The following is a 27,979-nucleotide window of genomic DNA, read 5'->3' as shown; positions in this document are numbered from 1 at the left end:
CTGCTGCATTGCTAGACATGACAAAGGTCAACAAAAGTATCCACTATAAATTATTTGGCAGGCCCAAAAAAGAAAAAAGTCAATCATAATGCTTGGATTATACATAATAATTGCATCTTTCTTAATCTGAGACTTACAGTTAAACTTTAAATTAAGAAATACTTAATATGAATTACATGAAGAAAATAAATGCTTTTCTGTGGGTTCCCCCCCCCAGGTTTATCTTTAGTTAAAACCATATTGGTTTTGACTATTGTGAACTGATATATCCAAGGAGGAGGAGGAGAAGGAGGAGGAGGAAGAGGAGGAGGAGGAGGAGGAGGAGAAGGAGGAGGAGGAGGAGGAGGAGGAGGAGAAAGAGAAGGAGGAGAAGAGGAAGAGAAAGAAGAGGAAGAAGAAGGAAAGAAAAAAGCCACGTTAGAAAACACACTGCTCTAAGCAATCATGTGACCAAGCAGGCTGCCTTTCCCCCTCCCATTGCCCCTTTTCTTGCCCCAGCTGCTGTTTATTCTCTCTCTGTGGCTACACAACCAGTTGCCATAGGGATTTTTTTAAACTCACAGATGGGGGATTAAAATTTCATTTCAGTTATGAGATAGAAAGAGCAAGAGGGAATTCATTTGCATAGCACAACAATTGTAAATTTCAGAACTAAATATATTAGAATGATAATGCATTCAAGTAAAAATAGCATCGTAGCATTGCTTCAAGTTTCTTAAGGGCTTTCCCACTTTAAATTTAAGAAAAGATTAAAATTTACTCCATGATATTCATGGGGAATTTAATACAAAATGCATGGTACCAAAACACACTCCTTGAGAATATTATGCACCAATTATTTCTGTTTCTTGAGTCTTCCCATACAAGCATCTTTGATTTTTTTTTTTTTCAAGTATATAACAGACATCATCTGGCTGGCATACCTCAGTGTCTGTTGGCCCCGGGCTGACCTCTGGGTGGAACTGCACAGCGAAGAAGGGTTTGCTCTCATGCATGATCCCCTAAAGGAGTATGAAACAGGGAGAAATTCCTTCTATGACAACAAATGTCAAGGATGGCAATGTATTATTCAGGAGATAATAAAGTTCAAATAGGAAACCGAGTTAAGTGTTTAATAAAGGTCTGGAAAATTCCCAGTACTATTAAGTAACATGACTGGAGACATTATGAATCTACCCGACTATTTAAGCAAGAGGAAAAAAAACAGCCCAACAAAGAGACAGCTGGGTGAGGCTTCCATGATAAAATAAAAACCAACAAATTTGTTCCATAACCTTTGGGGCCCTTCTGGGATATCTTCAAGATCAAACATAATTCTCACGTCCAACTCTTAAATTACTTTCCCAAAGTTCTTCTTAAAGGGTACTCCAGGGCTAAGTGAAGTGACTTAGGAACACACCAAGGGCTGGATTCAAACTGATGTGTATCAACTGACCCCTAATTATGAGGACTGTATAAGACAGATTCTGAACAAGGGCCCAAGTGCTGGGTCTTAAGAAGTCAACTAATAAGAAAGCAAGCAATTACTCCTTAAAGGTGACAGGCTGGCAGGGGAGATCATGCCATGCATTAGCACACTTGCTCTACCAGCAAGAGGAGCTGAGTTCAGATTCCTATATAAGGAAGCTAGGCACATTAATGCATGCACTTCTAACCTCAGTATTAAGCGATGAAGCTAGGTGGTCCCTGAGAGCTTACTGGCTACCCAGACAAGCCAAAATGGCCTACTTGAAGGAGTAGCCCTGTCATAAGACAATAATATAAAGAGCAGTACGGGAAGAAATCGGTATCCTCCTCTGGGCTCCCCACGTGAACACATGTGTCCACACACATGCCCAGTTGCATGCGACACACACACACCACATAAATGTGGAAAGTAAGTACAAAAACAATTGTGAAAAGTTCTTAACTTCTCACTACCGACTGAACAGGTTTGTTGAGAACACTTACCTCATTTGTTTGATCATTGACATTCACAAAGAGTGGTTTCCAGCCAGCAGGGAGGGTGTTGTCCAGGGCATAGCCATGGTTCTGAGCAGTAATGAAAGCCTGTCTGTTTGTGATATTCAAAACAGGTTGATTCTGTCCTCTGGAGAGAGATGTAGAGAAAGAAGAGGAGAAAGGAAAAGTGAAGAGAATGTTAATGGTTGCTTATAAAATCAAATTCAGAACTTTCAACTGCTTTAGTGAAAATCACTTTGTGAAAAGAGTCACAGATTGTTAATCCCAATAATTTCAGCCTCCTAAAAAAATAAAAAAAGAAAAGAAAGAAAAAAATCAATTCAGGAAGCTTTGTTGAGTCTTAAGTATCAACTGTATTAAACTTTTATAATCAGTTTCAGAGAGGCACTCATAACAAAAAGAACTGCACACTGGCTCAACAGAAATACAAACAAGCAACTTATTTTAAAGGAGCTCCAGGAATTTTAAATCCTAAGGAGAACTCTCAGAGTTAACCAATAGATGACTGCTCAGATCTGAATTGTTTGAAGTTGCACTTTTTGTAGGGGGTGGGGGAAGGGCATTGTAATGAGTATAAGGAGGTAATGAAGTAGCATTTGGGGGGACAAAGAAGTGAGTCTGAGGCTGTTTCTTCTGATCTTCAGTCATTCTACCTCCTTAAAGTCTTATCAATGTTTCTAAATTAAGCTTAAAATTGGACCAATTTCCCTTGGAATGCCATCAGATTAAATAATTATAATTTGAAATCATGTCGAGAGAAAGAAGATAACCTTAAACTATAGCAAAGTTATCGTTAGAGAAGGCTGCCTCTCAGAAATGCAATAAAAGTGCTATCAGGTGGTCAGACAAGTGTGAACTATGCAATAGGGTAGCTGTGGTTTACCCTGCAGAAGCGCTATGTAAATTCTCTAAGCCCTTTGTGTTTGGTTACCGGTGGTATTTCGGAGGTAGTCTGACTGCAAACAGCCTCCCCATGCCTTACCTGTTAGCCATGGACATCTTGTAGGATTTGGCTCCAGCCGCCAAGCCTGTTATTATGTTTCCAGTACTGATTCCGAACAACGGCTCCTTGCGGTCACTCTCCAAAATCTGCATCAGGAAAGATCATCAAGCCAGTAAGACAGATATCGAAAACCACAGTCTCTGAAAGATCAAAAGCTAAAGCAACCCCCATCCCTCATTAGTAAGGGAATTGGGAGTTAGAACGTAAGTAAAGACATCATTCATGGAGCTGTAGCTTTAGAACTCGGCAAGATGTCCCTGCCATTTAGACTAAACTAAATATAATTTAATGTTTTTTTAAAACTTGAAGGTTTGATGGGTTCTGAATCTAGATTAGTAGCCTGGGTTGTCGTTTTGCAACTTTGAGGAACATTACAGGTAAAGATTAGATTCCAGCCAGCTGCTCTAGTGGAGGAAGCCGTGGCAAGGTTACTCTGTCCCAGAGCAACGCTACGCTCCTTTTAAAAGTTCTCATTTGTTTCTTGCTAGAATGCCTATGCTAAAATTACCTGCAAAGTCCTAATACAAGTTCCCAAAATACCTGAATAAGTGAAACACAGCCTCTTTGGAGTGCAGGGTAGATACCCTTCACCCCCAGGCAGTTACACACACACACACACACACACACACACACACACACACATACACACACGCATGCACGCACGCACGCACACCAGGCTCACCATACCTTTTTCACATTCTGAATTAGTGGCTGTGCCAGGGCTGGATTCCCAGGTCCCCCAGCAATCAGAAGTCCATCATACTCCATCTGGGTGAAATCGTGATTCCAGGGCACCAAATGCACTTCAGCTCCTCGCTGGAAAAGAAATGCAAGAAAGATGAGCTGAGCATTTGTTTTGTTAATGTGTGGTTTCGCTTAGTCTTTTTTTTTTTTATGAGCTAGCCCATAAATGAAATTTTAGAAAAAATACGGTGTTCAATCAAATAACATTGAATGAATCGGAACTTGAGTGGCTCACTGTGCTTTCTATGGCATAGGTGTGCCAAATGATCAATAGGAAAAGGAGGGTGAAAGACATTGAAGTCTTAATCCTGAAAAGGCAAGGGGCACACCTAAACTCTCCATGACAGGACAGCAAGGATACACATACTACCTCAGTAGCTGTGACGCAGAGAGGCAAGCCACACCCATCTCTGCAGATGTGTGACCACGCCTCACTCTTTCCTTTTTTTTTTTTTCTGAAAAATTTTAAGGTAACTTTCCTTACTAGAACTTTCTCATCTCTTTATGTTCCAGAGGAGAAAAATCAAGCGATTTTTATAAAAGTAAGCAGGAGAGAGAGAGGCAAGGACCCTGAAGAAGAAAACTGTAGCCCTCCTCGCTAGCTTCAACAGTGCCGAAAGTTGCTATGCAAGCTTATTGGGAAGAAAGTCATTAGTGACCCTACCCAGCACTGGATTTTGTATGCTACAATGCAGACAGGCTGGCATGATGGATACACTATTGTAATAGTGTCATTCAGATTACAGAGATAACCAGCTGCTTTCTGATTGGAAATGGGACCTGTTGCACAGGAGGGATTTCATGACTGATACAATAAACCTGGTCAAAATTTAATTTTACTAAAATCTACTGGGGAGATCATAGGCCCTTGCGGGGCATTTACTGCTGTTCTTTCCTTAAATAATCATGATTTCAAATACGTATGTGTTCACCCATAAATCTCTGCTGCTCTCAAACTTCGGTCAGAGAAACTTCTTTTAGCAGTGGGTAATGGTCAATGCAGAGACTCAGAACTTGTCAAAAGGCCAAGTATGAATAACACTCAGTGCTCAGCTTTAGATGGGTCAATCTTTAGATGTATGTCAATCTTCCCCCATCCAAGGCTCATGGACATTTGTCTAGGAGGGTCAGAAAAAAAATGTAAAGCCAGTGGATTAGAGGAAAATTATGAAATGCTGAATTCTGGACATGGCTTAGCTTTTGGACACATCAATTCACAGTAGCTTTAATTATCTACATAAGACCAGCACAAGGTCAAGCTAGTCAAAACTCCAGTATGGATGACAGGAGGCCTCTGAGGTCCCACCTCCATCAGAGAAGCTATGGGCAGTTGAATGGGCAGAACTGAGGAAGAGTAGCTCTCTTTTGGTCTAGCATCAGGTAGTCTCGCCCCAAAGGACAGGAAGGCCCTCTTGAGCATATAAGCACTACTAATTAGACTGAAGTAGTTATTCATTGCAAAAACATAAAAATAAAAAGAGGACATGAAGGGAGGTAGGGAAAACAGAGGCAGCTGGAAGGTGGGTGGTGGAGGGTAAACTGTATCGGCATACATTGTATGAATGTATAGAACTTTCCCAGGGCAAAAACATTACTTAAAAAAAGAAAAATCGTAGACAAAGTGAAATGGAGAGCAGATGGAGTATAAAGAAAATTTTATCAAAGTGTATTTAATTCTTTGGTACCTTTGAAAGTTCCCCTAGAATTCTTGGAGATAAGGATTTGAAGGTTTATTTGGATAGTTATTTTTTTCAATAAACATAAATGGGATGGAGAAATGACACCACAAGACACCCCAGTATAGTGTACAAGAGTTATCTCAGTGGACAGCCAGAGTGTGAGATCCATAGGGAACCTGAAGCCAGCATTGAATACTTAGATATGACTCAGGCCTGGAGCAAGGGACCTTTGTACTGACTCTGTGGTCCATGGCTGCAGAGTGTTCTAAGGAATGTTCTATGAACATTCCCACAAACAGGCTCTGCCCAACTAGAGCAGCCCCCCCCCCCCAGTCAAAGAGACCTATAATTCTTGCAGCTGAAATATGAGCAACGTGAATTAAAATTTCTAAAAAGGAGCAGACTAGGAAAAGATCCTTTGTGTACCCACTACTAAAAGTTTCATAAAGAATTCTCCTAATAAAGTTGATATTCTAAAATCATAATTTGAATATTTCTGATAGTCTCTGACCATGAACTGAAGAATTCCCCTGTACCCACCCTAATTTGATGTTATGCAGCTGTGTGCAAGTGTATGTGTGTATGTTTGTAGAGGTGTGGGGTGCATGTGTGTGCATGAAAGGGAAGGACAGAGACAGAGAAACTGTAAGTGGGAGGACTATGAAGAGACACTTCAGCCAAACAATACTTAATAAAACACTGGTGTAATGTGGTTAACCTCTCCTTGAGGATTTTAAGGTTCGATTCTAATTAGTTTTCTAAGAGTTTACATAAACCTCTAAAGAAGTCTTTATAATATCAGGACATAATCCTTGCAAAATTACAGTTCATAATGAATGCAGTCCAGAAGAGGCACTGTCAAACCAACCCTGCCTGTCTTCCATTGCCAAACTTCAATGAAAGTGAACGTGAGCTATCTCAGAATAAGTACTAAGAACAGTGCATCTGGGCTCAGAAGAATAGCATATGCTCTCTGTGATACATGGATCCTAACGCCTCACAGGCATATATGTGCTTGTGTGATAGAATAAGTGTGAGCAGAGGTTGAAAAACTAGAAATAGTCCAATGAGGAGGAAAGAGGGGGCTTTGAAGAGGGGAAGGTGGAGGGAACCAGAGCTTATTTGGTATAAAAGTGAAAGGGAGATGCTACAGTCTCGGAGGAGGGGGGGAGGACAGGGAGGAAGAGGAGCAAAAACTAAGCATGTACCAAAATGCCATAAGAAAACCTCTTTCTTTGCTGACTAAAAGAATAAAATAAATAAGTTAAAATAATAACAAATCAATAAGAAAGGTCACTTTTTCTATGGGTTTTTGGTTACTGGAGACTTTTTTAAAGACGTGGTTGTCCATGTCCTTAATTTGAACAGGGATATGTGTGTTGTCTTGTGGATCAAAGGCAGCAAGAAGAAAGGAGATCCCTGACATTCCCACACAAGCCTGCTTTCTCCTAAACAAAGGAAATCCAACTGTACATCAGCACTACCAACTGCAGCTTCTCCAGGGAATGAAGCACTTACCTTAACCAGCAGGCGGATGACATTGTTCTTTATCCCACAGTCCACAGCTACCACTTTCGTGGGGTTCCCTTTGCCAAACACCTTGACATCCTGCCATTTAAAAAAAAAAAAAAAACAGACATTGAAAGAAGATTCCCAGCGATAAGCACCAGGCCTGGACAGTCAATTCACTGAGGGTGTTTTATACTTATGGGTAACAGGTTGGTTGTTAACCGCTGGAGAGTGACTGGCAGTTAAAAATCAATTTGTAAAAAAAAAAAAAAAAAAAAAAAAATAGCACAACAAATACCACAGTCTGTTTCCTTTTTAAGAGAAAAAAAGTTCGTCGCTGTTTCATGTAAACTGCTCATTGCAGTGATAAGAAAGATCTTTAAGAAGTTGGCTGCTTCCATAGTTAACTACCACCATCCCCATGTTTTGCCTCACTAGCAATGAAAGTTTCAAATATTATTGTGTGATACAGCAGGAGGCAGACGAGGTAATAGATACATCATGCCTTAAACGCCACTTAATCGTCAAATTGCTCGGCAGATCAGATCGGGTGGCACTGAGTCGCTGTGGATCAGGCGTATGGAGAGATGCTGAATGGGTAAAATCAATCAGAGCCACAACAATCCCTCAGCTCGTCTAGACCACCTGATCCTTTCAGATTACCATATAGTCATTTGCATTTAAATGGGAGGTTTCATAAGAAAGATCCCAGAGCATATCATAATCATTATCTACATCTTAAATACTGCTTGGAGGCAGATCGAATTTCACAGGCATTTACCCAAGAAGCAATTCTCCAGTCATAAAGAAAAGAAGAACAAAAGAGAGAGCAAGAAGCCTATCATTTGGTGGCCACACTGGTCCTAGCTTCAAGAGTTAGCTAGAATTCTCTGAATTTAGAATGACTCCATGGCTTGCCAAAGGTGTTAGATGAAAGATGAAACCTGAATATTTGAAAGAACATTTGCTGTAACTGAAATGTCTACCTCTCCACAAAGTCTATATATAAATGCAGTCATAAACCTTAAAGCATGCTTGAGGAAAAGATATAAAAGGGATGCTGGCCATCTATTTTCCCCTTCTGTGGCTATGCTGGAGAGAAAACACTGAATCTGGGTAATTATTGCTGAACGAATCCATTAAAGCCAGAGTTTAAGTCCCTTGTCAGATAATTTCTAAAAGTACTTATTTATTCTTAACCTTGGGCTCCTGGTATAAGTAAAACAATGTTACCATCTAGTTGTAGCTACATTAAACTGCAGTAAGATGGTAATGAATTAAATGATCAACATTTCCACAGCATATAATCAAGCAAAACTCACAAAGTTTACATTACTTCCTGATACAAATACATACTTTATCACAGCTATAATGATGTTGTTCAATTAAAAGGTATTAACAGAAGCAGATGTTGTCACTATGGTTTTTCCCTTGCTTTGACTTGGATAAAAATGTAGAGCTGGTAAGATGACCCAGAAAATAAAGCATTTTCTGTAAAAACAAAAGAACTAGGTTCGATATCTGAATCCCTAAGTAAAGGTGAAAAGAGAGAACAAATTCTACAAAATTGTCTTTTAAACCCCCCCACACAAGCATCACACCCACTACTAGTAGTAATAATAATAATAATGATAATAATAATAATAATAAAGAAAGAAAAATAAGATTTGATTTAAAGAATGTGATAGATAAATGATAGATGATAGATTGTGGTGGATATAGATAGAAGATGATAGATAGATGATTGATAAATAATAAAGAGATAGATGATAGAGAGGTGATAGACAATAGACTGATAGATAGATGATATGCTCATTTCTATTGTTCTCCACTTAAACACATTTTACACTTATCTATCATGAGTGTAAATTATATCAGCCTCTCTGGGTACCAAAACCCACAGTCACTGAAACCCCTTTTCTAAAATCATGTGATGTTTTTATAGAACTTACACACTGTATGTGATCTCTAGCTTACTTACAGTAACTAATAAAACATGAATTTCATGTAAATAGTCACTGTGGTACTCTATATTGCTCCATCCAGATGTGGAACTCGCAGATATAGAGAGCGCCAGATGTTTATTCTTTCCATATCAAATGGTAGAAGCTATACACACACCTAAATGGGTGGGTTTGCCTTAGGATTCTGAAAATGAATGTATCACATAGTGTTTTCAACTGACCCATGGAATTTTTTAAGGTGAATTTCTCCAAGCCAGTGTTCCTGAGACTTGGGGGAAAAATGCCATGATTTTATTTTCAAGTTACTTGAACCTTTATCCACCTGTAATTCACTCCAAAAACATGTTCCCAGTACTGTTCTTCAGCCAATGATACAATAATAGATGGAGCCATATAGATCTCATAGGCATCCACTCATCATTGACCAAATTTATTATTCAAGTAGATGAATTCTTTGCTTCCACATGTCGAACTATGTATAACTCGTCAAACATAACTGTCCCAAGTCTCTGCCTTTCGACATGCGCCATTGTCTCTGCTTGATACAGCTCTATTTCTGTTTATCTATGTATAATAGATTTACAGAGCTATAATAGAAATAGCTCTATTTCTGTTTATCTATGTATTATACATATTATCTATGTATTATACATATTATCTATGTATAATTGCTGACTTTTTGTGTCTATTGACAACCTCAACACCTCCACCTTCAATAAGATACCTGTCTCATTTTGCTGCTGCCCCATGGGTGATTTTTCAGTGGCCCGTGAGCATCCTAAGGACAGCCTTTATCGCAGGGTTCTGTACATACTGGCTGACTTGTTTGCTTCTCCCAACAGACCCCTATGGTCTCTGAGGTCAGAGAGCCTAGCTCACAAGATGCATTCATATCTTTATTTAAAAGGCAGTCAATCAAGGCCATAAGGTATGGATCTAAAATGTATTCTAAGCCTTCTTACAAATAAAAGTAAGCATGCTTCACTCTGGAGTTACATAGTCAACATTGTGAGCATTAATTCTTTGGCTCAAATGTAATACAATAAATCTCTTATGTAAAGGGATGTTTTTCCTGAGCAAAATGACGCTAGACTTTTATTATTTTGTCTAGTTCCTGTAATGTTCTCCCATCTTCCTTTGGGGGGTTTTAGCTCTGAATCCTGCTCAGCGTTATGTCTACCTCTGACAGTTCTGTTCATCCTTTATTTGGTGTAGTCTAAAGCCCTAAACAGGTAAAAAGAACAAGTAAAAGAGAATAGAGGACCTAAAATTATAAGGAAACCCTCTAAAAGGTAGCATGAGATCTCCAAGAATGTCTAAGAAAGGGCTGCTGTCTTTACATGCAAAGATGTAATAGCATATATATTAGCTGCTATGGTGCCGCTTCCCTCCTTTGCCTCTGGCGCTTATGGAAGATCACCTCTGCCAAGATAAAGATTTTAATATTATAAAACCGGTAAGCTTAAAATGAGTAAAACAAAACCATAAATTTGCTCACCTTTGTCGAAACCTCAGCAATCAAATTCTGCTTATTGGGATCCACAAAATCCACAGACTGGCCTTCAAATTCGATCTTCCCCAGCATGGTACCCTGTTGAATTAAAATAGATGCATGGGAATTAACAATGACAGGATAAACCCACAGAGACTATGCACAGATGTTTCGTCATTTAGAGATCCTTATAACAACTCATAACCATTATCGGGTCTTCATCGTCTCAAATGGGAATGCAAAGCAGCTGACAGCTACATTTCAAAAAGTGCCGCAGGAAATGCAATTAGTTCTTTGTCATGTGAGTGGAGGAAGGTGTACAAGTACGTGTGTGTTCACATAAGCATGTGCATGGATGCATGTGTAAATGGAGGCTTCATGCCAAAATCAGGCATCATTTCTTAGGTGCTGTCTACCTTGGAAACAGGTCTTTCATGGACCCGGAGCTTGATGGTTAAACTAGGCTAGCTGCTTATTCAGCCACATGGATCTGACTATCTCCATTTCTCTGGCATTATGATTCCAAGCACCGTGCACAGGATGTTTTTTTTACATGGATGCTGGGAATCAAACTCAGTTCCTTAAAATTGCAAGTACAGCATGTTACCAACTGACCTATCTCTCCAGTCCTACATGGTGGTATTTTAGAGCTAAGGCCATCATCTTTTGTAAGCAAAGTTAAATGGCATCTGAATTCAGGTCACCAGGTTCCAAACTAGTGTAGATTAATCAGAGACCCAGAGACCTAGATCCTTAGCTCATCAGAAGTAGAAAAAACAATCTGTTGAAAAAAAGTACAAAATCTAAAAACTATAAAGAAATAAAAAGAACTTCTATAGTTTGATAGTAATTTTAACCTCCAAAAAGTGAAAAAAAAAAAAAAACAAATCTAATGTCAGAAATTTCTAGATGTCACAATAAAAGCATTTCACTGTGTTAGACACGTTACTATGCAGGTATTCCAAATTGCCTGATCCTTAAGGAATGTTCAACCCTCTGCACTGTTTTCACAATCAGCCTTGCTAGACTGACTGAATGTTGTCTTCTTTTTCTTAGGTGCATGTTGAGATTTACTTGTTTGTCAGGAAGCCTGCGTAGAAATGTCTAGAAAAGTGGCATGTTATATCTAGTTATCAGGATTTCCCCTTACAATATTATTGTATTGAAGGAAACAAAAGGCTTTGTTTCCCTTTTAAATTGACTCCTTGGAGAAATCACTATGTGAATGAGGGTTGAAAATGCCAGCCCACCATAGATTTCCACCTTGGTTTCCAGTGCAATTGTTATAGACAGGGTGCTGAATCAAAGCCTGGGAAATTAACCAAAACCACCCTTCACCTTCACGCTAGAGTATGTGGTGATTTCCACTTACTTTTTAAATCCAAGTTACAAGGTGCTATAATTATGCATCCCAAATTTTGAAACTTGGTTTCCTCCTTTTCCTTAAACCATGCTAAGTGAGATGCAATCTGAGTTTTAGTTTTAGTTTTAGTAGTAGTGACTCTCCAGTTGTATTCCCTTCTGTTCCTAGATGTTACATCATTGTTAACCCCTCCCACACACCATTTGGCTAAGGAAACACAAGAATCAACTTTGAATACATAATCTCACTGAAGTCTTTTTCCCCGGGAAAGTCACAGAAGCAGGGTGGGAAGGCAGCATGAATCCTAACTGCCTTCCTTCTTGTCACAGGTGCAACCACGCTTTCAGCTGAATACCATTCCTCCTTTCTGTTTACACACAGCTTGTGTCAACACACTTGCCTTTGATATCTTTGGGGCACTTGTTCCAGAAACCCCCTTGAATACTCAAACCCAAGGTGCTCAGATCCCTCATATAAAATGACATCATCATATGTAAATTGAACCTACATGTATCTATGACTTTAAATCATAGCCAGGTTGCTCACAGTCATTCATAGAATACAAGTACAATGTGAAGAACTATTACCCTGTGTTTTTAGGGGAAAAAATAAAAAGTTTATTAAAAAGTTTAAAATTGCCTTTTTAATAATTTGTGCAAAGCTTACAGATGCAGAGGGTTGACTATATTCTGACAAGGAATCCACAAGCAATTTGCAGGAAGGATCTGTATCAGTGTGCACTACCAAATTTCATTGTTTCCTTTTTAATGTATTAACATTTGGTGAGAAAACTTAATTGCACTTGAGGAAATTGGTGAACGCTAGTGAAGGAACGTTTCTTTCTGATCTGGGTTATGAAGGTGCATGCAGCAAAGAATAGTAGCACCAAGAAAAAAGCGGGTGGTGATGATATTCTCAAATGGGAGATGTTGTAGTCATCCAACAGGACAGGAAAGATAACCTTTCCTTGACTCTGTCTTGTTATTAATGCAGCCTTAGGAAAGACTGTCTAAATGAGGTAGCCCATATTCATGATATTAAAAAAAAAAAAACACCTCTTTCAGGAGTCCATTGTTGTGTCATTTCTGATTTCTGATTTGCTTTCTTCAGCAGGGAGGATTCTGGTTAGGTCAAATGGTTACATACTTTGTAAATACTTTCTCTACTTGTTCCACTAGAGGCTTGTCATGCGAGCTGAATTATAACGCCCTGCCTTGTTTTCATGATTAACACAGAGTAGGCACTCAATAAATTCCTGCCAGTTAAGTTGATCTCTAGTCCGCCCAGCTGCAAACACAGTAATCAAGTATTCAGTCCTGGAAATCACACCAGAAGTGTAAAGGAAAGCGACATAGAACTGAAGAGAGGGAGCTGGCCAGACTTTCTCCTTTGCATAGTGGTGAGTCCTTCATGCACTGGGGAGAAATGAGAGGAGACGTGGATTCAGCTAAGGATGGTGATCATACCTTGTCCCGAATTACTTTCGTCAGCATTCTTGTATCCACTCCATAAATTGCAGGGACCTGTGAGAAAAAAATCACAGTGACTGGGAAATGAGAGGAGAGTAGAAGTAGCGTATTCTTTGCAAGTTGTGCACGTAGTCTCATCTGTCTTCTTAAGCAGTAAATAATTCCCCCACTCCTTCTCTTCCCTGACCCCGGGCGACGATGTTGTCAGTTTCAGGGAAATTGCTGCTCAACTTAAGCACAAAGCTCCTACTGCCCAAGAGTGTCCTCAGAATAAAAAACAAGAAATTCTGCATATCAAACCCTTGCAACAACCTGGCTGCTTAACCTTGGGTATCAAATAAGTCACATTCAAATGAGATACGTGTGCGTGCATATATACTGTTTAAAATATGTGTAAAATTCTGTATTTTATTATAACATATATTTTAATCTATATTTTAAAAAATAGTCAAACCGGTGACCTTCACAAAAAATAATATGCAAATCTGTTTTGAGCCAAATATTCCTGGCAGGCAGTAGGAAGTCCACATATTTTTTTTCTGAAGGTTTGTGTTGCATTGTGTTTTCCTAATATTTGTCCATCCTATTTATCAGTGAGGCAATGCATCCATGGTTTTCTTTCCTTTCAGTATATTTATATATACTGAATATACATGTATATTGATCTACACTGTATATTCTGAATGTACATATACTGATATATGCATACATATGTAACAAGCCATGAGACAGATGAAAACTAAAATTATTAATTCTATCATAAAAAACCTAGATGCACTAAGTAACAAGAAGAATACACGTGCATGTATATGTCAGAGAGAGGAAGACAGAAGGAGAGAGAAACTGAGTAAAGAAAGAGGAGAAAAAGAAGGGAGATGGGGAAAAGAGGCGAGAGACAGAAAGAAATACAGGGAGAAATGCAGACAGACAGAAAGAGGGAGATTAGGTGATAAATAACCATTATGGAAACTAGCTACCTTCCAAATAAGGATAACCTGATGGTTAAGAGGAAATCAGTGCTGGCACAAGCCACGAAAGAAGTGCCTATTGGCTACAGTATCAGCAGCAGTTGATCATAACCAGCTACAATAACAGTGAAGATAAAGCTAAATACAGCAGGTCTGTCAATATTAAGAATTCCTAACACTCAAGGTGAATACTCTGATAAGGAATTGACATTTAGACTATGGAAACAATGCAAGGTTTAACCTTTTCTCCATGTTACTTAGAATAAAATTATATCCACATAATTGGTCACAATGTTTTAAACTCAAAATACTTGAGAATCTATTTAAACTTGAACAGAATCAAAGGTGGCAAGAAGTATTGTGTGGAATGATTGTGCATCCTACACATGCAGCTCGTAGTAGACCTTGTACTCAAACCGAGACCCGGGAGCCACATTGTAGATGGAATGTTGGGGGTGACTGATAATCGCTCAAGAGAATGGAAATTTCTAACATGTTCCTTATTGCCTTTCCCAAATGAAGACTGCTACCACTCCTGTGTGGGCACCACCTAGTGGATACACTGAAAATAGGCAGTGCTGTTTATTCAGAGAATGAGTTCTGGAAAGATACAGGTGGTGGTGATGGTGGTGGTGGTGGTGGTGATGGTGGTGGTGTTGCTGCTGCTGCTGCTGCTGCTGCTGCTGCTGCTGTTTTAACAAATCTCTGTCTACAATAGAGATACCCAGAGGTTCACAAGTTCCCAGTTTCCCATAGACCCAGTTGTGCCAGAAAGGTAACCCTTCCAACTTCTCACCTTCTCCTCCTGCAGCCATTGTCCCAGACTCTTGGTAGCCAGCCAGTGGTTATAGTCATTACTGTAATTGAGCACCAGCAGACCTGCCACCTAGGGAGACAGCCAGTCATTGTGAAGGGGAGTTCACCAAACGTTGTACACTTCTTATGACCGTCGTGAACGTTTTTAGCTGCATTTTTAGCACCGATAAGAGTCTTAAGTTTTTGATGGCATGATATAATAAAAGGTTGACAGCACATGTATTTAAGACTATCATTGTTTCCTTAGTGGTCCTTTCGGAAAGCAGGTTTGCCTCGCAAGCAAATCCCCAGAGGGAAGAAACCGTCTCTTCTAGGCATACCACACTTTTCAGCTATTTAATTTATCGATGATGCAGTTCACAATTACTTATTTAGTGTAGATAATAGATAAAGTAATTTTATTAATATACATGTAAAAATATTAAGGAAATTGTGAGAAATTGTTTAGTTGTGAGAACTAAACTAAATGTGAAGCCCAAGTCACTTTGAAACAGAATGGAAAGGGAGTAAGATAGGAATGTAAATTTTGAATTGTTTATGTGCTTCATATTTTGAGATATATGAATATATCCTTCACTAGGTAATCTGAAGGTGTTAACTATCTACACATCATGTAAATTATCTTTTAGAGGGCAAAAAAATAATACATAGTTGACTATCAGACTTATCTCAAAAAATGATTCTTCATCTTTTATTGCTTCACTATTTGGACAATATCTTACATGTTAAAATAAGTTCCCTCCAAGGCATTAAAATCTAAACTACCCTCGTGAATAAAACTTAAATTTGTCAAGTTAAAGCTTATCCTATGGCACTTTTGAATACGGCTGATTAATACAGAGTTTTGCGAGAGAAACATTGCCTTTCTTACATCCTTAAAAACTGTCTCTTCAAACAGAGACTCTTAGCAAGTCATGGTGGGCACTACCTTGATTCCATCAGACTCCATGTATTTGTTGAGTCCCAGTTCATCTCGTGCAGTGGTGTCAGGGGCACCGCCGTTCCCAATGATGGGGTTGGCCATGGTGAGGATCTGCCCCTTGTAGGCAGGGTCAGTAAGTGCTTCCGGGTACCTGGGTAGACGTGCCAGAGCATTATCAGCAAAGCATGTATATAAGTGCAAAATTACTATCTATGAACACAGCCTGAGTCACCGAACCCTTGAATGAAAAAAAGACGCTGAGGTTAAACTCCAAAATACTGTCTATGGGATTCAGCAATCCTAATGAAATTTCATGAGAATGTCAGATTTTATCCACAATATAACTAGGATGAACAGAAAAGCTGACTCTAATGGAAAGGTAATTTTCATGATTTTCATTTAAAAGTTTGAATTTATTTAATATTTTAACTTTTATACATTGCTGTCAATTTAACATTTGCAAATATTTTAAAAGCTTCCATAACCTACTAGATATTGAGTAAAAACTCATACTTACTGTCAAGGGCTGAAAGTTTCACAAACATGTTAATTATCAAAAAGTTGAAAATTTTTCAGTATACATTAGGACACTGCAGGATAATCCAGGAATAACTGCATGAGTTCACATACATATTCAGGGAACACTTGAGCTAAGGAGTTAATGCTTATGAAAGAATAACTCAAGAATACTGATTTTAAAAGTTGTTAGTTTGACCTTACAAAATGAAGCATACAAAGTTGATAGCTATTATAAATGTGGAAAAACATTGTTCATATGCAGCATTATTGACTTAAAAATTAAGATTTTAGGGGCTGGAGAGATGGCTCAGTGGTTCAGAACACTGGATGTTTTTCCTGGTAACCTGGGTTCAATTCCCAGCACCCACATGGTGGCTTACAGCTGTCTGTCACAGTTCCATGGGATCTGACACCAGCACACAGACATACTGTATTGCAAAGACATGCACATAAAATAATAAATAAATAAACAGATAGATAGATAGATAGATAGATAGATAGATAGATAGATAGATAGATAGATAATTTGGGGGAAAAAAAGGGAGTGCTAGAGAGATGGCTTAGAGGTTAAAAGACACTGGTTGCTCTTCCAGAAGTCCTGAGTTCAATTATCAGCAACGACATGGCAACTCATAACCATCTATAATGAGATCTGGTGCCCTCTTCTGTCACACAGGCATACATGCAGGCAGAATACTGTATACATAATAAATAAATAAATTTTTTAAAAACTTAAGATTCCAAACAACTATTTTAAAGTACTGAAAATGGAATTGGAAAGGAATGTAGGTTTTAAAGTTGGAAAGATGAGTGAATGAATGAATGTGTGTGTGTGTGTGTGTGTGTGTGTGTGTAAAACACTATGTGGGGAGAACATTTTTCCAGAAATATAACTAGGAAGTAGCAACACTTAACTCCATGCACTTGAAGACGCTATAACTGATTTGTCTTCTGCACTCTTGCATTCTGTCTTCCTGCAGACAGAATTACTCTAAGTCTTTCCTATGGATTACTACTGAAAGTGAATTTAGGTAGTGAGCAGGACAGAATCGACAACCTTGAAACCAATCCAATACAGCTCAGATAGCAGTCAACATAAATTCCTCAGCCTCATTCGAACTAAGTCCTACCAGAGCTAACTTTGTCAACAGAACACTTTGTCTTCCAGTCCCACGGGCCCCAGGGGGATACAAAGTGCTCACGGCCTCCATCAGCTTATTCCTCAGTGCTGCTCACCTGTCAGCAACTGGTAATTTTTTAACCGAGGCTTCTACACAATATAAATGTGTTTCTTGAAGGCGAAAAAAAAAAAAGAACTTTAATTATCAACCATTTTATTAAGTGAGCCAGACAATGGATAAAATCTACATATCTCAATAAAACATAAGGTCTGTGGACTAACCCAAAACATGAATGCCTTTCCACATCAAAAGAGGCTTTAAATTAATTTTATCTTTATCCTTCTTTCTTTAAAGGACCTGGCCTTTCCCGGAAACATGGGCTTATGGTACTCCCTAGTGGGTTCATGAATGTAGCACGTGCTAGAGAGCTGTAGTGTTGGAAGCAAATTAATCCATCAGGTCCTGTTTGACTTTTGTGATGTGACAAGATTTATTACCCGTAATCTATCACCAAGAAGAAAACTCTAGTGCCCTCCATCATTCTGATCTATATTAAACAGTTGTTTGTTGGCAGGTATATTAACACAGCTAGTAATTAGTGCTGTCGAAAAGCTTAAATAATTGCCTGGCGAAGCAAAACTTTGCAAACAGGTTTTATGCACTGTAATTTAATGTCCTCACCACTGGGGCTGATTTAAAAACCACCTAATATTCTTCGTTTTACACGGAGAGGTAAGGAGTTAAGAAAGATGCGCATTAATAACATAATGACGGGCTTGATCTGTCAATATACTCAGTATCAGTTAACCCAACGCTCCTTTCTGCCTTCAAGACTGATGTGAATCTCCCTGAGTTGTTCATCAAATATCTCACAGGAGGTCAGCTGACTGGGGCTCTAAAGAAAACCTTTTCAAATAATCAAGTCATATTTTTTTCATGTGGTTTAAGCCTCCAGCTTTCAAATATTATGTAGTCTAGTTCCCTTGCTTTTTAGGCAGGGAAAAGGAAACTCCAAAAGATTAAGTAATATCTCAATATCCCATTCTTAGCTATTATTACAGCCTGCTGATCCCAGAGGAGCAAGTGTTTGTTGTCTAGGTAGGAACAACCATATGAATTATATAAAGATTCTCATATTCACTGTCACCCAGTAGGTAGTAAATCTTAAGTACTGAACTATGTCAAAATTGGTAACTATTAAAAATATTCGGTGTGAGACTCAAGAGATAGCTCAGGGGTTAGGAACACTTACTGCTATGGAAAAGAACCTGAGTTCAGTTCCTGAATTCATGTTAAGCAATTCAAAGATCCATTGTCTCTCGTTGCCAAGTGTACCTTCACACACACACACACACACACACACACACACACACACAGACACACACACACGCCGCACGCGGTTAAATAATAAGTACAAATGCGCCTTTTAGCTCCTTGCCTGTCTTAACTTTATGCTATTAGTTCATCTTTTGTTATTCAGAGCACAATTATACAAAATTCTCAAGTGTCTCTTACTAAATGTGCAGAACTCCAGCGACAGAGCCGCCCTGTATTGTGACACTTCGCCATCCCCAGCTCCAAGTTTCACCTTCATCAGATCAATACTTTCTCCCACAACTGACGTCTTCGCAACACGCATGTCTAGGATTCGTTTTCTTTTCTTCCATTAAGGAGCCACATTCTATTTCTCTTGCAGGGACAGAAAGTGTATCTCTATACCTGGTGTCCGTGATACAGCTACAGTAGACCCTGCACAAAGCCCCCATGTAGCCACAGTATCTAATCCAGTGACGTGGTGGTTGCAACCTGTTACCGTGGGTTACATCACCCCATACTCCTGTACACAGACGAAAGAATAAAGCATCTTGACAAAAGTATACTCACCCTCCCAGGCCAGTGTTAAAAACCACTTCACCGGCAACCGAGGACGGGTGGCCGAAGGAGTAGCCTTTCATCTTCGTTCCATCTTCCAGGACAATGTGTGCTGTCTGTGCCTAAAGAGGCAGTTGGATGAGTCTTAGGAGCATAATAGAAAACACCAGACACACAGAGTGGGGAAAAAATCTGAAGATAAAATATCAAAGCTTAAATAAATGTATAGCCGATTTACCGAAACCCTCCCACCCAGGCCTGGAGTTGTTCTGTGTTACCTGCAATTTTTCTCCATTTGTCGCTGGTGGGTATTTTGGTTTGTTTTTCTTAGAAGAGGAACTGAAGCATGTCAATGCATTGGCTATTCTACGTCTGCTTGTAGAGTTGTTGACAAGTCAGAAATTCTTCAAGTTAGCTGAAAAGCTACAGTCGGTAACTTGCCCTCCTTAATATTCTCTAGCTTTGCTCAAGTACACCTTTAAGGAATGTTCGTGAGTTACAAAGGCATCATGAATTATATTGCACAGATTGTGTTCACTCAGAGGTTTAGAGCTAGAAGGAATCCTTGAGATTACCTATTAAATTATGCTCCACTGAGTTCTGGCGTTTGATGGAGTTGTCCCCGGGGCTGCCCTCTCCACACCACGCCATGGTCATGGAGAAGCTGGAGCTGTATCACTCTGTTAATACTAATACAGCAGCAAGCCCTGTGGAACACTATAAAAGTGGTATTGTATTTTGCTTTTTATTAGAGTTAATTATATCCATGTCTGATTCTCGCTTTTGGCTATGAGCATCCTGAATTCGATTACTTTGCTGTCTTAATCTTTGAACTAGCTTCCATAAAATTCTTGGCTAAAAGAAGGAACAATTAGAGAAACTTATCTGAGAAGCAAGCAAATATAAACCACTCCTCATAAATACTATAATTCTATTATTGAAACAACATAAACTTCAGTTTCCACACAGGTCAAGGGAGAGATAAAAATGCATTAAGCCACAGCTCAGGAGGCAAAGACTACAGAAGGCACTGTAGCTCATTGTAATACGTTGTCATTAGAAAAAAAAAAAAAAAACTCCATAACAACTAAGGAAATCAGAATGACAAATTAGTACTTGATTATACTAGATATAATCTGTTAGGATTAATGATCATAACATGTAATATTTTTAAGGCTCTGTATCTTTTTAATAAAGCCATACTAAGATACTAAGTCATAATGTAATATATCTGAAATTTGCCTCAAATAATTATAAATAACAGGAATAGATACAATTATACATGACACCAGTTTGACTATGCACTGAACTTGTTGAAAAAAGACTATCCTTTCTGTAAAGTTAAGGGAGGTCATTAGAGGGAGAAATTCACCATTGTTTACTCTCTGTCCCTTTTCCATTTTAGCATTGGGGTCATAGTTTCTAATCCCTCCATAGTTTGCTGTCCCACAATACACACACACACACACACACACACACACACACACACTCATACACAAAGATGCATACACACTATCACACACCAATTTAATACCCATTTACTAATTGATATTAAAAAAAAATCTTTGTTTCTATATTCCTCTAGCTTGGTAGCACACACTCAGCTTTTCAAGTGTTAAAGTGGAGAAGCCTGTTATTTTTCAATAATAATGTCTGCAGAAATATGATGCTTCTTTTAGATTCGAAGTAGTCAAATATCTTGCCATTAGAATGGTTGTTCTTGCATGTAAAAATGGTATTTTGATTGCCTTTCATCTGACACTATGTTCTAAAATCTCAATTATGTATGAGTGGGTTTGTGCAGTGTACTTATTCACAGGACTATTTTAGTGTTTGCTATTAAAATCACATTCTTTGAAAGGGGTAATTTACTTATTTTGTTTAAATTACAAATATAACATGCAGATTTCAGATTTGTTTTCTGAAGAAAGAGGAAAAAAGGTTATGTACTCCTCATCAGAAAGAGGTTTGTGTGTGGAAATGGTGTGTGAGAGAGAGGGGCGGGGACTACAAGCTTGTTGGTGCCTTCAATTAGTTATACTTGGTCTCTCAGGGTCAGCCGCTTCGGACCCAGAGAAGAGCATGTCTGATTGCATGCGGGTTGATGCCCCAGGTCCCGCCTCTGAGAAAAAGGTATCGGACGGTCTGATGCTCTTTGGGTGGATGACACCTAAATGAACATCTGTACAAAGTCCCAATTTATTTCTAATATCAGAGATCAGACCTCTACTCTTGCCTGATGTGTCTAAAACAAAAAGGGGGAACTGTAGAGAGCTGCGGAATGCTATGCCTTAAAGATGGAGCTGGTTTCCGCCTTCCACCTTCCCGATGGTGAGTGCTCTCTGTCACGAACAACTCCACATTTGGCTAAGGCCGAGGATCTGGCTTGCTTCCATGTATGTGGACCTATCTGCATTGCCCCCGTGGCACGCCTGGGTTGGCTACCCAGAGGCTATTTAAGCTGTGGGCTGGCTTTCCCCGGGGTCCGAGGATTGTTCAAGGTTCCTGAATAAACTGCATTGAAAAAAAAAAAAAAAAAAAGAAAAGACTGAAACTTTTCCCATCACAAAGAAACCACAGTGGTTGACATTATCTGGTATCAGTGGTGATGAGATTTCTCCGTCAGGGGTTAGCTCAGCACACATCTAAGTTTCTCTCTGCATCTACAAAAACAGCTCTGCCTGTCACACCTAAGACCACATTACCGCTATTTCATCATTTGTTCAGTTACTTCTGCGTAATTACAGCTCAAGCCAGCGGTTAATGCTCTTTTGAATCGAGAGTGATAGCGTTCAGTGTATTTCCAAAGACTGGTAAGAGACGTTCCACAGAGATGGGTCTCAACGGGGGTGTGCTTATCTGCAAACCTTCCCGGATAGCTCTGGCATGTTTCACAAGATGAAACTCTTTGGTCCAAGTAATGAAAACTCGCTGTCACAGAACGTTTTCTACTGGAAATGTTGTTTTCGGTTGTTGAGGAAGCCGTGTGTAACTGACATGCCTTTGCAAAATGGAAGGAGGAGAGTGTGTTCTTAGCTAATATGTAACCTAAAATAGCTGTGCTTAGGCAAACTTAACTGTGGACTCCAAACTCAGCTATCATATATATACACCCCAGTTTATCAGCCTTATTCTGAGCTTGTCTCTCTAAAATGTCACCTTTGTGTATTTTCTTCTTCCATCCTCTTCTCCCAGCTAAGGCTTTCTGATTTATTTTCTGACCTCTGGGTTAGATGACACTTAAATATTTTTTAAAAGGTAAAAGTTCAGATAAGCAGATCCAACTTTTATTACCTTTTCCAATTCCATTTGTTGTTTTTTTTTTCATAGAACTAGTTTCCTGCTCTGCTTCCCTTTTTTCTAAGATACATTTGAAGAGACATTTACTGCTGTCTGAAATAGTCCCTGAGAATGTGTTCAATATGTCTTTTGCTCCCTTAATTATATTTTTTGTTCTTTTTGGCAGTTTTTATGGATCTTCCAATTCTCTTTCCCACTACACATTACATTGTTACAAGGCTTCTGTTTATTGCCTGTAGTACACTTTATATTCCTCTTAACTATACTAGCCTCCGATGACTAAAATGATGAGTACCAATTGACTTATCTATGAATTGGTGGAGGAACTCTGAGAGAGGAGCTATTATTTAGAGTCCTCTAGCCTAGATAACAGCCCCCGCAAGTCATGTCCTTCCAGAGACTCCATAAGAATTCACCTTTCGCCATCATAAGATATTTTTGGAAGCCTCCGTCCTGTCAAACAGAGGCATAGCCTAGGAATGAAATTTCTATTTATTAAATTATAATCTAAATGCCTATTGCCAGAGCAAGTCTGTCCCTTGAAAGCTGGAAATATGTAGAAAGTCTTTTTTTATACTTTTTTAATTAAATTTTTATTTTTTTACATTAATTACATTTTATTCGCTTTGCATCCCAGCTGTAGCCCCGCTCCTTCATTCCCTCCCAATCCCACCCTCCCTCTCTCATCTCCTCCCATGCCCTTCTCCAAGTCCAAAGGGAAGTGTGTATACTTGTAGAATGTCATTAAAGATTAACAAAAACCAAGGACCTTTTTAATGATATGGTCCCTATGTGCTTAATAAAATTGTATATGCCAATAAGACAATTGAGACAATCTGCTCACAATCATTGAGACTCTCCCACATGCTAAGTCCTTGTGCTCTGGAGATCCATAGTTAGTGTCCCTAGACTCTCCATATCGTGACAGAGCTAGATGCGTTTCTGAATTGTAAAACAAAGAAAACCTCAGCACAGGATGAAAGAAATACCTGGAAATACAAAGAGACATAAAACAGCATCCTTTGCTTTGGGAAATTTTTCTTTAATAAAATAATTCATGTTTTCCTCTCCATGCTTGAGAGCAAAACGAATAAAACTTCCAATGAAGAAATGTTTAGCAAATTCGGCATTTCAGTTCTCAAATTTACAGAGTCCGTCAAATCTTTGTTCAAAAGTCACCTTTCTGTAGGTCTTCCTTGATCCCTGTCTTTAAAGTGACAGACTCTCTCTCAGTACTCCATTTCCTTAGCTGGTACTATTGTCACAATTTTTCTCACCTTCCAAGAGCTCATGTAGCGATTCGTTTGCTGACCTGTCTTAATCTGCTAGGAAGTGAACTTGGTTTGACCAAAGTGTGACATCTGCTCCATTCGCTAATGTGCCCCCAGCTCATCTACTTTATTATTTAAAATATTACATTTTTTTCATATGATGTTTAGTCCTACTCTAGCATTTCCTATTCTCAATTCTTTTGTCTAATTGTTGGCTGAACTGTTCTTTCAAACGTAAAGGCCCAAGGCTCTGTGTTTTACAGAAGTGGTTATTGTTGCTAGTATTTCAAACTCAAAGGTGTTTAGCTTTGCAGAGTTGCAGTCTCTGCCTTTTCATAATGTCTCAGGAGGAGCCAAGTTAGAGTCATATCAGATCCTATCGGCTCACTAATAAAGTTACTTAAATATCACACCAATTAAAAGTAGCTCTATATTGGCACCTAATATCTAAATAATAATGATGACAAAAGTTATAAAAAGGCACACATTTGCTTCCTTATTTACCTCTGTATTGCATACAATTGTGCTGCTACCCAAGAGAAAGGACTTTCCATTTTCTATCGTGTTCCACTGCTCAACATACCTCCAATGTCTCCCTGCTTCCACCTATCCTTGGCAGTACAGTTAAGGCATTCCTAGATATTTATAGAAGGCACTAATCTTCAAATTAATCAATTAACATACAAGAGCCATTCCATAGGTCATTTCCTACGTGGAATGCCTCAGAGCCTACTCTTCCAGTTCTTCATAAGTAGATAGCTTGCTTGTGTCCTATTTACATGGTGGTTGTCTTTCCTAGTGTATAGGCTATGCCTTCAATGACTGCATGAATCAGAATTAACGCTATTGCCTTGTGTTCCTGTTCACAGCATTCCCTTTGTGTATTACTATGGGTATACAGTGTGTGTGTGTGTGTGTGTGTGTGTGTGTGTGTGTGTGTGTGTCTGTGTGTGTGTCTGTGTCTGTGTGTGTCTGTGTATGTGTCTGGATGTCTGGGTGACAGTGTGTATATAGTGTGTGTGTGTGTGTGTGTGTGTGTGTGTGCATGTGCGTGTGTCTATGTCTTTGTGTTATAGCTGTTTAAGGTAGGCTTTCCACTTCCTAGTGACTTTTAGAACAGAAAACCTCGAGCCTAACCCAACACTATAACTCTACAGAAAGAGCTGGCTGTTGCAGTCAGCCAAACCTTAGGAACACACAGAATTTGGAAGGTCATATTGTAATATTAGAATGCTAGCACATGATGTTGTGAAGTGATTTTGATGCCTACTAAATTCTGGTTATGTTTCTCCATCTCCACCTTACTTAAATGAGGATACATGCTCTGTGTAGGCCAATACTGAAGGATAAAAGAAAAGGAAGGAATTGATTGAGGCTGGTGATAACTCTTGGCTGCAAGTAACATCAGATTTACACGTCATCCATGTATAGTGTAGGCAAAGCTGTCAGAATATTCTAGAAGATTTCTCAATCTTGTTTTCTTTTTTTTCCATGACTTAATTCTACTTGTAATAGCAATATTGTTATTAAATACCTGTGCTATCTAGAATTCTAATCCTCCATCATTAGCAAAAAGGAACAAAACTGGATTCAATATAAGTAACCCAAACTCTTTCATTTACTTTTTATATAAAATGTTTACTAGCACCCAATTACTAAATATTTGTATGTAAAGGAAGAGTTGGTAGTAGCCAGGACACAAGAAAGCGGCTCATAGGGTTGAGCAAGATACGGCAGAGAACGACTCTTCGTTGTCACTAAAATACTTGAAATACTGTGTTTTGGCACCAAATTTCTAAATAGCAAATAATTAGTTCATTTTTCTCATTCCATTTAAGATTGAAGCTGTGTGACTGATACATCCACGTCACTGATAAATACTTGCATAATTAATTTTTAAAATATTAACTGGAAAAATATATACTTGAAATTTTCTCTAGTGTGATTCCACTTGGTAAGGTGCCTCTTAAGACTTGGGGAGGCAAAGGATTACCATTTCTTAAGCATGTCTTTTAAACCTTTCACAAGGCCTTAATGAGAAAATAGTATAACATAAACCTGCTAAATGGAGCTGTCTATGTTAAGCAAAGTCCGTAGGCAAACGCACAAACAAATTGACTATCTAGAGTTGAAAAAGAAGGGTCTTCTGTTCAGGCAAAAATAGCTGACAACAGTGCATGTGAGCTCCATCCTCCTCCCCCTAAGACAGCCTCTGCAGAGTGGTGGTTAACAGGATAGCTACTAGCAGGCTTCCTCATCTCCTCCCAGAAAAACAATGAGGTGGGTAACATTAAAATCTCCATTTTACACTTGAATTGACAGAGCCTTAGGGTAACTGAGACCATGGAGCACCAGATTGGAGAAACAGTGGAATTTTTTTTTTTTTTTTTTTTTTTTGCCCAGTCAGTCTTACTTATTACCTCTTTCTCCTTTTCACTTTACAGCTTTTTAAAGAAGAGATTAAAAGTAATTATGTTATGCAGTCTAATCTGTTCATAAAAAAACTTTAGTTCAAAATTCCTGTACATAAGCCAACAGGAGATCAGAATAAATTAAGAATTGCCTGTCTGTGAATAATAAATTGCCCGAGTGAAGCATCCAGTCATTTATTTCATCCTATAATCTCAGAAGATCCAGCGGGTTCTGGAGAATTAGTCACACTGATTCCAAACCCTGAGTTTTCAAGTTCTGAAGACAGCTAGGCCCACAGATGCCAAGGTAGGTCAGGTTGTTTTGTTTTTGTTTTTTCAACTTTGCTTTTCTTCCAGTAAGGACTTATTGCCCCTCTGTGAGGAAACAGGTGAGGAGATGGCTTCCTGCTATCAGAAACAGAGAGCCTTCTTGAAGATTTTTATATCTGGACATGGAGCCAGACAGGGACTAAGGAGCGTGCCCCGTGAGGGAAACTTAACAGATCACAGCTTCCGGTTGAGCTGACTACCGTGTAGCTTCTGACAATTCCGCCGCTAGAAACTTCCCCAACGCCCTCCCAAGTGATCCTCACTCATGAGAGGCATGTCACCAAATCAACCATCCAGGATAACATTACTCCCAAATTGGCCTATATTTAAGGGTGGACACACAGCTGGACACAACCAGCATGCAGCAGCTGGATGTGGCGATGCACACCTAGAATCAAAGATTCTGAGAGGCAGATTCGCAAGGATGATGAGTTCACCACTAGCCTGGACTATTAGAGAGCCCTTGTGTCATCACACAAAAAGAAGAAGAAAAGAAAAGAGCTAAGGAAACTGGCAGGCATCTGTTTTATTCGTGTCCCTAAATACAAGCACAGCACAGAACTCCTTAAAATATGGCTTATATGCACACACAGAGTTAAATTTCATGATTGACCTTAAACCAATGTTCAAATTATATCTGTAATTAATAATATTATCTCTCCCCTTTCACCCAAGATCATGCTTGTCTTCTGCCCCTGTTACTGTGTTTACAAAATAATACAAAAATATTTGTGTATTTGTATACAAACCAATTTGACCTCTCTTAATCTAAACATTATAGATACTATGAATCTGGGCAGCAATGAGGCTGTGGGTAAGTTCTCAAAAGGTGTGTTCAGAGATCTGGGGAGATGGTTTAGCAGGTAAAACACTTGTGCAAGTGTGAAGGCTGAAGTTCATCTCAGAAGCCTATAAAGTTCCAAGTGTGACAGTATGCTTCTAGACCTGGAGGGTCACTGGCCAGGCTGTCTCATAGACCCAGGATGCTCCAGGTTTAGTGAGAGACTTGTCTCCAACAGTAAGGTGGGAGGCAGGGGAGGAAGACACTAGTTGTTGACCTCTGGCCACACGGATGTGCATAGGTGGACAAGCACAGAAGCAGAATGCATTCTGTCATTACTTGGTGTGAACCTAAAGGATGAAGAAGAAAGGCAAAACTTTCTGTGGGTGGCCTAGAAATACTAAACGCAAGTTTTAACTACAAATTTTTGTAAAGGCGGTCTGTGAGGTTATAGATGTTTTCCTACATACAATATGTAAAACT

The 27,979-nt window shown here is 39.0% G+C and overlaps 1 protein-coding gene across 1 annotated transcript in view; it reads right to left on the bottom strand.

Annotated features, from left to right (window-relative positions):
• Cps1 (carbamoyl-phosphate synthase 1) overlaps positions 1-27,979 on the bottom strand; it is a 112,950-nt gene that overhangs the window by 77,126 nt on the left and 7,845 nt on the right. The window contains exons 2-11 of the mRNA XM_060368562.1: positions 19,416-19,525; positions 15,898-16,042; positions 14,950-15,039; positions 13,183-13,239; positions 10,360-10,452; positions 6,907-6,996; positions 3,653-3,781; positions 2,945-3,051; positions 1,951-2,089; positions 924-1,001 (exon numbers count right to left, since the gene is read on the bottom strand). Coding sequence (XP_060224545.1) covers positions 924-1,001; positions 1,951-2,089; positions 2,945-3,051; positions 3,653-3,781; positions 6,907-6,996; positions 10,360-10,452; positions 13,183-13,239; positions 14,950-15,039; positions 15,898-16,042; positions 19,416-19,525 — 1,038 coding nt within the window. The remainder of the gene's footprint in view (positions 1-923; positions 1,002-1,950; positions 2,090-2,944; positions 3,052-3,652; positions 3,782-6,906; positions 6,997-10,359; positions 10,453-13,182; positions 13,240-14,949; positions 15,040-15,897; positions 16,043-19,415; positions 19,526-27,979) is intronic.

The sequence above is a fragment of the Meriones unguiculatus genome, chromosome 15 (genome assembly GCF_030254825.1).
Source record: "Meriones unguiculatus strain TT.TT164.6M chromosome 15, Bangor_MerUng_6.1, whole genome shotgun sequence".
Classification (NCBI taxonomy): domain Eukaryota; kingdom Metazoa; phylum Chordata; class Mammalia; order Rodentia; family Muridae; genus Meriones; species Meriones unguiculatus.
The sequence above is the reverse complement of the archived record's forward strand: the minus strand, read 5'-3'. Positions and strand labels throughout refer to the sequence as shown.